At 49.6% G+C, this 14,862-nt stretch overlaps 1 protein-coding gene across 2 annotated transcripts; it reads left to right on the forward strand.

The window, feature by feature from the left end:
* Positions 1 to 9,050, forward strand: B4galt7 (beta-1,4-galactosyltransferase 7). Of its 2 annotated transcripts, XM_051172236.1 has the most exons (6): positions 1 to 137; positions 4,123 to 4,485; positions 6,600 to 6,825; positions 7,682 to 7,765; positions 8,052 to 8,156; positions 8,561 to 9,050. In XM_051172236.1, the coding sequence occupies exons 1-6, from the start codon at positions 88 to 90 to the stop codon at positions 8,714 to 8,716; spliced, it is 984 nt and encodes a 327-aa protein (XP_051028193.1). In that variant the 5' UTR covers positions 1 to 87; the 3' UTR covers positions 8,717 to 9,050. The 2 variants fall into 2 exon arrangements, with proteins under 2 accessions (XP_051028193.1, XP_051028194.1); XM_051172237.1 differs by lacking the exon at positions 7,682 to 7,765.
* The last annotated feature ends 5,812 nt before the right edge of the window (positions 9,051 to 14,862 follow it).

The following is a 14,862-nucleotide window of genomic DNA, read 5'->3' on the forward strand; positions in this document are numbered from 1 at the left end:
GGCGAGGGCGGAGACGCCGCGTAGGCCGGGCCGTCCGGGCGTTGGGTCTGAGAGCTGGAGCCCCATGTCCGGCTGTGTCTACCCACGATGTTGCCCTCCCGGAGGAAAATGGGCCAGCTTCCCTGGGAGGATAGCAGGTGAGCGGCGGCGGCAGCCAGCAGCACGCGCAGCCTCTTTTCCTGGCCTCCCGCAGAATCTAGGAACGCGTCTGCATTTCTGATTGTCATCCTGAGGGTCTGTGTTTCCCTGGGGGGGGGGGGGTCACTGGTATTGTCTGCATGGCTCTCTTTTTCTACTAGGTTCCATTTTGCGTGTGTCTCTCTCGGTGTCTGCCTTCCTCTCTCCGTTGAGTGTGTGTGTGTGTGTGTGTGTGTGTGTGTGTGTGTGTGTGTGTGTGTTCCTCCAGCTAGTCTAGCGGTTCTCAACTTGTTGGTCGTGGTCCCTTGGGGTCGGATATCAGATATTTCTATTACTATTCATAACAGGAGCAAAGTTACAGTTATGAAGTGGCAACGAGATTTATGATGGAGAATCACCACCATATGAGAAACTATAAAAGAGACGCATCATTAGAAAGGCTGAGAACCACTGATCACTAGTCCCTTTCTCTCATGTGTCTTGTGATTTCCTTTCACTGGTTCGTCTATGTTTTCGTGCGGGGCACAGATTCTGTTCACTTACTACAGTGGGTCTCTCTATGTTGTGGCGCTGAGGGTCTTTATTTTTCTTCTGCCTGTCCCAGTCACATCCATGTGACTTCAGATCCTGCCCCTTTCTTTCATGCTTTCTCATACTTTGCGGCTGTCCCGGAAGAGCACACCAGACAGAGCTTCCTGTGTTCTCTGCCTGGTTGGTTAGCCGTTGCCTCTCTTATACTAGACACACCCATTGGTTCATTTCCTGTGCTGTAGTACTTGAGTGAGGCCTGCCTTGAGTGTTAGGTGTCAGTCTGGCTTGGGCCTGAGTTGAAGATATTTCTCACTGAAGCAGACCGGGGGAGGTGATTCTCCTGCTTAGATTTATGGGGACATTACACTGCAGGCTTGAAATATGCTCCCACCCCCCATTTTTCTTTCCTCAAACACACGTTAGTGGATATTTACTTAATGAGTGACCTATTTGTTAGGTGTCATAAGTACCTTGAATTTAGTGGACACAATTTGTTTGTTTCAGGTTTGGTGTTAAAACGTGACAGTAATATAATAGAAGCCTGGCCAGAAACAAACCACCTAATTTTTCTGACCTCAGTTTTCCATCTCTGAAATGAGGAATCAATATCTGCTTGGAAGGGCTCCTTGAGGATTACTGATGGTTATATATGGAGGAAATGGAGAAGTTCCATCTTCTGATCACTTTCTATTATTGTGTGCTCAAAAAAAAAAAAAAAAAAAAAAAAAAAAAGATTGATGACCATTCTGTGCTTTTGACACAGTGGCAAAGATCCATGCAACAAATATAGTGTAGTGTAGTAATTGGGTACTAGCTCTTGAAGGAACCTGCTTTGGTTTGAAGCATCTCTAATCAGCCTTAGGCAGTGATTATAAAAGGCAATCATCCCGTTTCTAAATTGCCCCCTGAGAACCTGGTGTGGAATCAGCCCAGCCTTCTGTTGTAGGGACTGCCACCAAGTGGCACCAGCAGTATCTGTTCTCACTGTTTGCTACCATCACTTTTATTGCTAGAATTGGGACCCTTAGTGGTTTTGGCCTTTAGAGCAAAGAATGAGAGTGTCCTTGGGCACGTGACCCTAAAAAAAAGGGTATGTTGAATTGAAGAAACAGCACAAGAAAGTGCATGGATCATCCAACCCATGCCTTCCTCCTTGATAATCATCATTGCTTATTCCCCCAAAGGAGGTCTGTTACCCATTGCTCATCATCTAAGTCTCAGTCCCGCTCCCAGAAAGAGCCCACAGTGCAAGAAAGAACCTATAAAAGTTCCAGGCTTGTCAGGCCATTTGCAGGTCTGGGTTCTACTGCTCCACAGTGGAAACCATCATCACAGGACAATGGGGGGTAAGTCAGAGACCCTGGGAGGGGAGTCCTACTGGGCAACCTCTCAGCTGCATGCGGGACCTGAGCCTGGCTTCATGGCTGCTGGCTTCCAGATGTGCAGTTGTGTCTTTAGAGAAAGGTAGGCATGGATGTGGCTCCAGTGTATGCCTTAAAGCATGCTTCTCCTAACTCAATTGACAAGCTCTTCTGTCTGGCTGGGCCTGAGGCCATGGATAAGAAGATGACATGTTCTGAAGTAGGATTGTTCAGCTCATCACATATGAGTGCTGTAAGGAGGGAAGTGCCAGGTACACTGGGAGCACCACAGAGGGAGCATCACGGAGGATCACAGAGGGAGCAGTGAGGAGCAGGACATGGATCTTAGATCTTTGGCCTTAAAAGGTTGGTAGAAAACTGCTACCCAGGCGTGGTGGCACACCCCTTTGATCCCAGCACTTGGGAGACAGAGGCTGGTGGATCTCTGTCAGTTTGAGGCCAGCCTGATCTACAAAATGAGTCTAGGACAGCCAGGGAGGACTCTGTTACACGGAGAAACTCTGTCTCAAGAAACAAAGATAAAGAAAGAAAGAAAACTGTTAAGCAGTTAAAATACAGGGATATCATGTAAGAGAAAAAGGCATGGTGAGAGAGGGCTGGAGCAGGAAGAAATGTGACAAGGGGAAAGGCCTTCTGTTATCAAGGATGAGAATGAATGGTTGTGAGAAACTGGAGATTTGACAAAATCCCAGACTGCTTTGTCGGAGGCTTCTGACTGTTAGACTAAGGGTTTTGGCTTCTGTCTTGCAAGCAGAGGCAGAACAGCCATAAAATTGAAGTGAAGAGCAGGCCAAGGGCCAGAAGAAAAGACGATCACTGGCGAACTAGGAGGCAGAGTCCACAGGACCTGTGACCAGTCCTTGAGCCTTAGATGCTACAAAGTAGGTTCCTTTGCTGGTTACTTGGGTGTGGGCCGGAGAAGGAGGAAGCCACTTTGATTCTCATGTCGTTTCCTAGTGTCCTTAGGAACTTCCAGAGGAGGGCAAAGGTGAATTTCACTGTTTGTTTTTGGTTTCTTTGTCTGTTTTTGGGACAGTCTCTCTGTTTAACCCAGTTTGGCCTTGACCTCAAAATCCACCATGGCCACCATGCAAGGCTTTTCTTTTCTTTTCTTTTTCTTTCTTTCTTTCTTTTTCTTTTTCTTTTTTTTTTTTTTTTTTTTTTCTTCTTCTTTTTCCCAAAACGGTTTCTCTGACCTAGCTGTCCTAGCCTCACTTTGTAGACTAGGCTAGCCTTAAACTCACAGATATCCACCAGCCTCTGCTTCCTGAGTGCTGGGATTAAAGGCATGTGCCTCCACGCCTGGCTTCATGCAAGGCTTGTCAGCTGGATTTTGTTGTTGTTTTGTTTCATAATTGATAAGCTAAAGGGCAGAATCTGAGATATTCACGGTTTGTCTGGTTTCTTACATCTTAGGCTGTAAGTGCTGAACGCAGCCCTGTCGTTCTTTCCAGCTTTCTTAATCTCTTGTCCCGTGGGCTATCTATCCAGTGATCTGCCACTACCCTCTGGGCCTCACATTGGGCAGTGTTGAGCTTCCTACACTAAATAGTGGCCCTTTTGTGTGGGGCTTAGGTCAGCACACACCCTTTCTCTTGGACCTTTCTGGGCACACTAGCAGTGTGACAAAATAACATTTCTGCTGGAGTGAATTTTCTGGGGAGTGAGTTTGGAATTTTGAATCAGTGGGTTGTATCTTTCTAAACTGGAATCCCCCCCACCCCCTGCCATTGGCTCAGGATCTCAAGACACTGTCTTAGGGAGAAACAAATATTAAACAATAAGCCTTGCCCCTTTCCCTGAGCACTCTGACCAAAATTCCATCAGAATGTAAGAAATCACTGAAGGACTGGGGCAGCCCTGACAGCTGTGAGTGGTCTGGAGGCCCAGAGGGTTGCACAGGCTGGGCCTACAGAGGTGAATGGACTGATCATATGTGGTAATCGCATGAGCAAAAACATTAAACATTGCTTCTGCATGAATTCCCAGGTATGTAAGGAGGCCAGAGAAGAGTCCTGAAAGGACTTCAGCTGGCCCTGTCCTCCTGACTTCATTCCCGCTCTTATCCCAGGGCCAGGTTGCTTCCTGGAAGCCTCCACCGGAAATGCTCCATCTTCCGCCTCTTCATTGCCTTTCTCCTGTTGGTCTTCTTCTCTCTGCTCTGGCTGCAGCTCAGCTGCTCTGCAGATATGGCCCAGGTGACCAGAGGGCAAGGACAAGAGACCTCGGGTCCTCCCCGGGCTTGCCCCCCAGAGCCGCCCCCTGAGCACTGGGAAGAAGATGAGTCATGGGGGCCTCACCGCTTGGCGGTGCTGGTGCCCTTCCGGGAACGCTTTGAGGAGCTGCTGGTCTTTGTGCCCCACATGCATCGCTTCCTAAGCAGGAAGAAGATCCAGCACCACATCTATGTGCTCAACCAGGTGGATCATTTCAGGTGAGCGCCAGCTCCTTAGCCGGCATGTCCCAGTGCCTCTCCCTCTCCTTGGCTCCCAGCGCTCAGTAGGCTTCGGTCTATGTGGGCCTACTGGAAGGAGAGAGGCCCTTCTCACTGGGTGGAGTGGGAGCCTTTGGGGTGGGCCCTGATCTAATAGCTGGTTCAGAAAGATCACTGGCTGTGGAATGACACTGAGAAGCAATGACACAGATACCTGGAGGCGCTCTTTGCTCGGTCCTGTCATCGCCACTCACCTCCAGCAGTGACTGTCCCAGCCCTCTCTAGGGCCGCCTCTCCCACTGTAGCCTTGCACGCTTCTTCCTCTCTCTTACCCAAGGTCAGTGCTCTGGCCACTGGGCCCTCTCTGCATGGGATGCTATTCCTCTCTTCCTCAGCAAGCACAGAGACCACCAAGATAAGTCTCTTCTAAACAGGCAGGATTGGGAGGTGAGGTGACTCAGTAGGCAAAGGTGATGAACCCACATGGTGGCCTCGAGGTCTGACTCTCACAAGTTGTCCTTTGACCTCCACCACTCTGTAACTTACATACATTCTAAATTAATGTTTTAAAGGAAGGAAGCCAGCAATGGTGGCCACTGCCGTTAATCTCAGAGGCTGGTGGGTCTCTGAAGTTTAAGGCTAGCCTGGTGTACATATCAAATTCCAGGACAGCCAGGGCTGTATAGTGAGATCCTGTCTCCAAAAATAAATAAATAAATAAAAAGAAAGAAAGAAAAGATCAACAATACTTACTTGCTGGGCAGTCGTGGCGCACACACACCTTTAATCCCAGCACTCAGGAGGCAGAAGCAGGCGGATTGCTGTGAGTTTGAGGCCAGCCTGGTCTACAAGGTGAGTCCAGGACAGCCAGCCAAAGCTACACAGAGAAACCCTGTTTCAAAAAAGCAAAAAAACCAAACCAAACAAAACAAAAAGCCCAAAAGAGAGAGGGGGAAAAAAAGAAAAGGAAAGAAAGAAGAAGAGAAAAAGAGAAGGAGAAAGATTTCTCTGTGATACCCTCCCCATTGCTGTTAACCTACTTCTGTATTCCTTCCCTTTCCTTTTTTCAAGATGTCCCCGCCTCCTCTCTCTCTCTCTTCCCCGGCTCCCCCCTCCTCCTCTGGTTTTTGGTCTTCCCCATCAGTGGCTTCTGCTAAGCACATCCTTTTCCTTCTAATGCCCCTATTAACTTCTGCCTTTCCCCTGTCGATGGCCACCCTGCCCTTCTCATCATCCCCTGTCCCATCTCTCACTGCTCATCCTTATTCCCTAGAGCTCAGCACTCCCCTCTCCCTGGGGAGTCCCATCCCATCTCATCTCATGGCATTAAGTCCCTGAGAACTCCCTAATCTGTTTTCTGGGCTCCAGGCTTGAATATTCTGCCTTCACTTGGTACTCTCTGAGGCAGCCTAAGCCTAACAGTATCTATTGTGGCTGAGTTCCTGGCTGATGCCCCTCACACCTGCTTTCTTTCTTCTCTTCCCCATTTCCGGAAGTGGAGACTGCAGACTTCCAGTTAAGCTAGCCAAAAAGGCTTGAACTCACCTCACCTGCTCTTTGTCACAGCATCCAGCCCATGAGCAAAACACATCTGGAATCTGCCCACCTCTCACTGTTTCCTCTGCTGCCCCTCTGAGCCAGGCCACCATCACCTCTTGCCTGTCAGCTTCCATCTAGTGCCCTAGTCTCCTCTCAGTGTGCTGACCTTGGCAGTCACTCTGCTCTGTGTGGAGCCCTGTCTCCCAGCTTGCGCATGAGCATTCCCTCAGGCCTTCAAGTTCCCAGTTAGATGTTTCCCTGCCATTCTGGCCCTCCTGACAGCCCTGACTAGAAGAGCTGCCCACCTTCACTGCCTGTTTCCTCTTCAGTGCCTTGTTTGACTTGCTTCTTCCTATTGGAAGATCCTTGAGAACAGAGATTTGTTTCCTGCTTCTGTTTCTTCCAGTATAGTTTGAACCATTTCTGGCTTATAGTTGGTGTACAACAAGCGAGGGGACAACGCCCCCACAGTGAAATCAGTGTTGGGTGGTGACGGCGAAGTAGCTCTCATGCCCAGTGCAGGCTAGAGCTTGGCTGTGAACAAGCCCGTACTCAACACCATTTCTCTTGTGTAGGTTCAACCGGGCAGCACTCATCAACGTGGGCTTCCTGGAGAGCAGCAATAGCACAGACTACATCGCCATGCACGACGTGGACCTGCTCCCTCTCAACGAGGAGCTGGACTATGGCTTCCCCGAGGCTGGGCCTTTCCATGTGGCTTCCCCAGAACTCCACCCTCTCTACCACTACAAGACCTATGTGGGCGGCATCCTGCTGCTCTCGAAGCAGCACTATCAGCTGGTGAGGCCCAGCCCTACTGACGCTACTCACGGGCTGGGGATCTGCTCCACCACGGGTCCAGGCAGTCGGGAGGGTGGAGGAGCCAGAGACATGTGAGGGAGCCAGGAGTGAGCATATTAGCCAGGAGAGCCCCGGTGCCAGCAGGCCCCAGGGAGCTGGAGACGTGCCAGCCTGCAGAAGCTCTCCCTCTCATCAGTGGCACCAGGCCTTCCTTTCTTTTTCCATGCTTGCTTCTCTCCATCCCTCACAGGTGAGAAGGCTGTGCTTACAGCCTATAAAACATGGCCCGGTTGGCGGGAGGGGGAGCCCCCTTCCCCTTCCCAGAAGTCTAGACAGGAGTCTCAAACTAAAGTGCACTGGCTCTTGATGGGAAAACCAGGGCACAGGCTGATGAGACCAGAGTGGCTCTTGTCAGTCCTCCATGGCTGAAGCCTGTTTTGTAAATGAAGCCCCTGAGCAGATGCCGATCAGGACTGTCAAAGAGCCAGTTGTCCCTCAAACAAGGAAGGGACCTGGGCAGAGCCACCTCAGGAGAAATGTCATGGGAGGAAGGCAAAAGGCAGTAGCAGTTGGTGTTTTTTGCCCTCTGAAGAGAGCTGACACTTGAGACTCCAAACACATACAAGTTAGAAGTGGGGGGAACTAAGATGCGCTGAGCCTTTCCTTCTGCCCCACATCCCCATTGCAGAAGTGAAGGAATCGGCCAGCACCCTGTATCACTCAGACCAGTCAGGGCAGGAAGAGGAAAGGGGAGCCTGGCTGGCTGGCCTCAGGCTTGGTTCTCCTGAGCTATAGGAGACAAAGTACAACCCTGGGAGGAGGGGCATGTGACAGACACTGCCTGTCTTTGTGTCAGTGCAACGGGATGTCCAACCGCTTCTGGGGCTGGGGCCGAGAGGATGATGAATTCTACCGGCGCATCAAAGGAGCTGGCCTCCAGGTAAGGCTCCTTTCGTGGCTCTGCCTGGTCCTGGCTTACCTGGCTGTCCTGAGGCTCCCTTTACTTGCTGCATCAAAATTCTTGGGGTTTGCAGTTGGTCCCCGTGGTTCTGATCCTGCCCTCACCCTGACTTGCAGGGCTCATCTAGCCAGGCCTGTGCTAGAGTCTCCTCTCCTATAGGATGGCTCCTAAAAGCCTCTGCCTATGGCAGCCAGGGGGATCCCAGTGGTAAGGGCCAAGACTACACGCGAGGCAGCCTGACCCCTGCTTCCTTTGTTCTCCTCAGCTTTTCCGCCCCTCGGGAATCACAACTGGCTACCAGACATTTCGTCACTTGCATGACCCAGCCTGGCGGAAGAGGGACCAGAAACGCATTGCATCTCAAAAACAGGTGCTGGCTAGTCTCCTCAGTGGTGAGGGATAGGCAGGAACCAATAGGCTGGATTTCACTAAGTTCCCCTTTGGCCCAGATGGTGCCATTCTCCTGTGCTGGGTCCAGGTCACTCATCAGGCATTCTCCATGTGCAGCTTACCCTGTTGGGTGCCTGCTGTGTGCATCTGAGCACCGTGCACCAGCCCAGACCTCAGAGACCTTACAGGTTGGGCGGGAAGGCTTGGCTGGGGTGCCAGAACTCCTTTCTTGTAGGTGTAGTCATCCTACAGAGAAGTCTGTGTTTTCCTTAGTGTGTTGCAGGCTTGGGCACCATGTCAGCTTTGGGCTCCTCTCCTTCAATGGGTGTGTGAACAGCTGGTGTCATGAAGTGTGAGTTCATGCTGTCCTTCTCTTCTTTCCAGGAACAATTCAAGGTGGACCGGGAGGGAGGTCTGAACACTGTGAAGTACCGGGTGGATTCCCGCACAGCGCTGGCTGTAGGAGGGGCCCCCTGCACTGTTCTCAATATCATGCTGGACTGTGACAAGACAGCCACCCCATGGTGCATATTTGGCTGAGTGCTAGACTGTAAGGAAGCCTGTGCTTCCAGACCTCAATGCTGCTCAGGCTCAGGAACCCTCAGACCTTAGGCCCAGCTCAGAGGATGCAGACTGGCCTGAAGGAATCGAAAGCTGGTCTGTGTCTTCAGCATCCTGGCCCCCAGAGCCAGGCTCAAGACCCAACACAGGTAGTTAGTTCCTGGGATGCTGCTGGAAAAATTTGTCAGAGAGAGGCTGGAGGTGTGGCTCCTGACTGACCTGCTCTACCCTGCCTTCCTGCTCACCATGCTCTGCCTGCCCACCCATGCTGAGGCCTGAGACAATGGAAAGATGGGCTAGGACAGCCTCAGCAGCCTGCCTGCTCCTCAGGAAGATCAGCCTCACAAAGATGTAGTCGGAAGTCGCATGGCCAGTATGATGGCAGTTGCTACTAGGAAGCTTAGAACATCAGAAGGGAGACCATGAGCTCCATGCAAAGGAGCAGCTGACACTAGGTGTAGCTGGTTGTCACCACGGAAGAACAGGGGCCGTGTGTCACCAGATCTCACTTTTCAAAAGAAACTAGAATGCTGGAGTCTAAGCAGAATTTCCTGATTTTTAAATGGTAGCAACTAACGGAAAACTTTAAAAAGCTATGGCAGGCCAAACAAACGTTTTGTGGACCACTGAGAGGGGGATGCTGCAAAGGTGATGCTGTCAGTTGTACACTGGCAAGGAACTGGATCTGGGTTGGGGCAAATTGACAGGTGTAGATGGAAAGAAAAGCCAAAGGCACCAATTCCTGCACTTCCCTGACCTCATAGGCAGCCCCTCGGCTTCTGGATCTGTCTGGTTGGGCTCTGTCTCTGGCATGGTGCCCATCCTGCTTTACGAGGGAAGAAGCAGAAGGAAAGAACTGAAGAAGCAAAAGGACAGGACCTGACTGGTGTGTAGTGAGAATTCTGGAGACAAGGCTTCTCTGAATAACAGAGCTCTGGCTGTCCTGGACTCGCTTTGTAGACCAGGCTGGCTTCAAACTCACTGAGATCCTCCTGTCTCTGCCTCTTGAGTGCCTGGCAAGTTTTGATTTCTTTAAAAAAAAACACCGAGATGTTTTCACTTTAACCCCAGGTGTGGGGATGTGAGGATGCTTCACAGCAGCTAACTGGAAACAAAGGTGTGGTTTTGCCAGCTGCAGATGGTTTCTGGGATTTTGTGACATTCGGAATTCTGGGAATTTTTCAGAGGGTATATAAATGCTAGAGCCCCAATAGGAGGGTTGGTGGTTGTTGGTCATTCAGAGGGGGTTGGTTACAACTTGTTAGTAGTTGTGCTCTAAGAAAGAAACTAGACTCAAGGATCTCTACTCTCTCCCCCGCTATTCTTTCTCCCCTATCTAGTGATAGGGGGTGAAACTGGGGAGGGCGGGAAAGGGTGGGAAAAAGAAGAACCCACAAGGTAGTAAAGACCAGCTACATGCAAAGAAGAAACAGGAAGAAATTAGATTCAGAGATCTCTATCTCTGGCTCTCCCCTCTATCCTTTCCCTCCTATCTAGTGATAGGGGGTGAAACAGGACAGGGGAGGCTTCCAGCTGGAATACAGGATGAGGTGCTGAGGAAGAGCATGGGATTGGGGTCAGCGGAAGCCGGCTGTCAATCCCACAGCAGAGAGTGAGACACTACCACAATTCTTTTGAGCCAAATTTGAAGCGAGCTTTATTAAATACTGGCCAGAACAATGGACACTGGCCAGGTCCATTCCTGGGATTCCCAGAGAATAGCTGCAAATCACATTAGGCCGAGGCCCATATGAAAATGATAAGAAGATACCAGATATTAGATTATATGAAGTTTATTAAATGAGCATGGGGAGAGAAGGCAAGGGGGAGAGGCACCCCAGGGAGAGACAGAGACAGAGGAAGGGGTAAAGAGAAAGGGAGTATGGTGTGAGAGAGAGGGAGGGGCGAGGTAGGTCTGTCCTTTTATATACTGGGCAGGGCCACGCCCCTATGGCAGATAGGCAGTGAGTCACAGGTAGGCAGACTGAAGCAGAATTCTAACAAAGACAAAACCCCACAAGGTTTTGCCACCTGTGTCCCAATCAGGGGCAAGCATAACCCTGACATACTTTCTGCCTATGTACCTTCTGCCTACATGTGATCAAGCACATCCTGTGCAGGTGGAGCGACCAGGCTTCTTTTTTGGGGGGTAGGAGCTTCGAGATAGGGTTTCTCTGTGTAGCCTTGGCTGTCCTGGATTCACTTTGTAGACCAGCCTGGCCTTGAACTCATAGAGATCCACCTGCCTCTGCCTCCCAAGTGCTGGCATTAAAGGTGTGCACCACCGCTGCCCAGCGCAGCCAGGCTTCTTTACAGAATCAAAAATATGAGGCTCATTACCCTCCATGAAGGATAGCCCCCAACATTCCAGGAAGCTGTCTGTCCTTGGGCAAGTGGGGCTCACAGGTTGGAAGCATGTTTGTGTCATAGATTTTTTTAAAGATTTATTTATTTCTGTACATAAGCACTCTATTGAATGTATGCCTGCATGACAGAAGAGAACATCAGATAGAGGAGGGCATCAGATCACATTAGAGATGGTTGTGAGGCACCATGTGGTTGCTGGGAATTGAACTCGGGACCTTTGGATGAGCAGTCAGTGCTCTTAACCACTGAGCTATCTCTCCAGCCCCGTGTCATAGATTTCTTAAGCACAGTAATTGAGACTGAAAACATACCATTAGCCCTCACACCTAGCACCAACAAGAATGGGAAATGAGTGGCTCTGCAGATGGGGTCCCCTAGCAAGGCTCACCTCACATGGAGAGCAGCGGCTAGAGGGCATTTGGTGCAGTTAAGGTGGTTGGTTTAACATTGGGATGCTGAAACGCCATAGAAGGAACGGGCTGCATTCCAGACTTGAGAAGTAGTGTCCACGGTTTTGGTTCAAGGCTCAGGGAATGCCTTCAGGGCTGCTGTGTGTGGTTGGGTGGACAGTGTCCTGACAACCTGAATGTAAGTTGAGAGATGTAGGCTGAGACAGTGCAAAGTTGCAGCTTCCAAAGTCTAATTTGGGCTCATTGTGATTCTAAATTGAGCCTGTTCAGGAACAGAGCCTCACACACAGCAGAGACACTAGTCTGCCTGGCTTACAACACAGAGCTGTGGATGTGGAGAGGAGGCACTGCCTGTGAGCTCTAGATTTCTCATCTTGGAGTTCCATGTCTCCTTGGGAAATGACTCGTGCCTCTTGGGATTGGTGGACACAGATGTGACAGCAAACCCCCAGCTCTACAGTTACCTGGCATGTGGAAAAACCTGAGGAGGTGTAGGTCCTGCTTACCTGTACTGGGATTGTGGAACCAGCAGAAGAAAGGCCAAGAAGATACTCTGTGCCCCACATTCCTCTATGGCTGCTGTCATCACCACTGTCATTGTGCTGGTGCGCATCCTGCCAGGTGCTGGTGTGGCCTCCCTCCGAATCCTGGAGAATGGAAGAGTGTTGAACCCTGATGGGCCAGGGCTGGAGCAGATGACAGCCTGGCCCTGTGTCTTCCGCACCCACTTTATGCACTAGTGATCAACTAATATCCCTGATTTGCTACCGAGGATGTAGATAAAAATGTGCCGGGACATAGCACACCTGGCCAGTGTGGGTGTGAGTAATCACCACTTCTCTACCTGCATTCGGGTTCTCTAGAGAAACAGAAGCTAAAGAATGAATAATATGGGTTTTATTAGAGTGGCATACAGGCTGTGGTCCAACAATGGCTGTCTGTCAAGAACCTAATAGTTTTCAGGACACATGGCTGGGTGGCTCAGCTGGCCTTCAGCCTATGTTGGAATTCCAAAGAAGTAGGTTCTAAGACCAGTGAAGGAATGCTTCAGCAGCAGGGTAGATGAACTTCCCCACAAGAGTGAGGGCAAACAGGCAAAAAGCAGATTCCTTCCTCCATGGCTATAGTGGGACTTTCAGACCATTCAGCTGTATAAATAATAACACAGAGGCTTTTTAATACATTAAAGGCCCTAAGCCTTTTAGCTGGGCAGATTCCCAACTACCATCTAGACTTGACCTGAGCAATGCTAGCACTCCAGCCCACCATGTGGTTAGCTCTACTTTTCTGCTTCTCCTGGTAACTTCAGTCCACTCACCTCCATAACCCACTGGTGAACCTTCCCACCTTTGCTTTCTTCTTCCAGAGTCCTGAAGTTCCACCTTCCATGGCCTGCCCAGATATTGGCCATCAGCTCTTTTTTTGGAGGAGGGGGGTTGAGACAGGGTTTTTCTGTAGCTTTTGCTGTCCTGGAACTCGCTCTGGCCATCAACTTTTTATTACAGCCAATAGACAAGTGAGGAAAGACAAATATTTACAAAATATAAGATGGGTGATGGTCCATAGAAATAACTATACCAAGATCTGGCTCTAGGCTTTCTGTCAGTTTAGCAATCAACAATTGAATATACAGAGACACACCTTTACACAGTGTACCCCAACACATGTCTTTTATGTAGGCTACCACCAGAGGGTGTGGCCAAGATTTCAGGGGTGAGTGGTGGGTCGAGTGTCTTCCCAGCTCAAATGATCCTGTCAAGAAAAATCTTGCTGGGTGGTGGTGATGAACACCTTTAAGCCTAGTATTCAGGAGGGAGGTGGATATCTGAGTTCTAGGACAGCCGTGGTGACACAGAGACCCTATCCCATAAAACAACATCAAAAAGGATCCAGGCTGAACTGGAGGGTGGGTTTCAGAAGCAATGACGCCGGAGATGACATTGTGAAGTGGCATGGAGAGACCTGTTGGTTCTCCACTCAGGAACTGCCCATCCCTGGCCCTCACAGGATCAAATGTGCACTACAGTGCCTTTCCTGACTGAGGCTGAGGCAGGTGGATCTCTGAGAGTTCAAGGCCATCCTAGTCTACTTAGTGAGTTCCAGGACAACCAGAGCTACATAGTGAGACCCTGTCCTAACCACCTCCCTATTTAAAATAATCAATTTCCTGTATGTGTACATTTTTTATTCTTTGAAAAATTTGTGCACACATACAATGAAATATATACACTCCCACTTCCCCCTCCAACTCCCTCTGTATCCACAAACACTTCCCCCTCCTAACTTCATGTCTTCTTTATCTCTTTTGTTTATTCTTCTTTAAACTTGATAACTCACCACATCCAATTAGTGCTGCTCATATGTGCACATGGGGGTTGAGGGGCGCTCGCTGGAGCATGGGAAACCTACCATTGTCCACGCCCTCAAGGAATGATTCTCTTCCCCAGCAGCTACCAACTAACATAAGCTGCTCAGTGTAAGGTGGGACCTGGAGATCATCGACCCTGCCTACGCGGGGGTTTTAACTGGCTTGATCGACTGTAGGTCTTGTTCAGGTAACTACAGCTGCCATGAGTTCACACTAAGTGCAATGGCCATGCCATGGCCGGGAGAGGGCCTTTCACACCACTCCTTGCCATTCTCCCTCTCTCACAATCTTTCCACTGCCTGTTTCTCCGTGTTTCCTGAGTGTTAACAGGGGTGGGGAAGGCTAGGGGTTATAAAGATGTCCCATTTAAAGCTGAGCACTCAATCTATTCTTCTCAGTGTTTTGACTAGTCAGTTATGTGTCTGCACTGATTGCAGCATGCTGTAGAAAGAAGTTTCTCTGACCCAGGTTGGGAGTAGCCCAGATCTAAGGTGTAATCATGACTATAAGGCAATTTCACAATGTGGCCAATCTGCAAGATAACAACAGGTTTTGTTTGCTTGTTTGTTTGTTTTTAATTTATTTATTTATTATGTACACAAGAAGAGGCCACCAGATCTCATTAGAGATGGTTGTAGGCCACCATGTGATTGCTGGGAATTGAACTCAGGACCTTTGGAAGAGCAAACAGGGCTCTTAACCTCTGAACCATCTCTCCAGCCCTGTTTTTGTTTTTTTGAGACAGGGTTTCTCTGTGCAGCCTTGGCTATCCTGGACTTGCTTTGTAGACCAGGTTGGCCTCAAATTCACAAAGATCCACTTGCCCGTGTCTCCACAAGTGCTAGCATTAAAGGTGTATGCCACCATACCTGGATTTAAAAATTTTTTAAAGTATTTGTTCCTCAGTTTCTCTCTTACCTCAGCTGGCACTAAAATAATTGAGCCTCTGTTATATTTATTTATTTATTTATTTATTTATT

This window comes from Acomys russatus, chromosome 3, assembly GCF_903995435.1.
Source record: "Acomys russatus chromosome 3, mAcoRus1.1, whole genome shotgun sequence".
In the NCBI taxonomy this organism is placed as follows: Eukaryota; Metazoa; Chordata; class Mammalia; order Rodentia; family Muridae; genus Acomys; species Acomys russatus.

Coding starts and splice junctions, on each gene's coding strand:
- B4galt7 (XM_051172236.1), top strand. CDS start 88: ATGTTGCCCTCCCGGAGGAAAATGGGCCAGCTTCCCTGGGAGGATAGC. Junction 6,826..7,681: donor CGAAGCAGCACTATCAGCTG/GTGAGGCCCAGC, acceptor TCTTTGTGTCAG/TGCAACGGGATGTCCAACCG. Junction 8,157..8,560: donor GCATTGCATCTCAAAAACAG/GTGCTGGCTAGT, acceptor TCTTCTTTCCAG/GAACAATTCAAGGTGGACCG.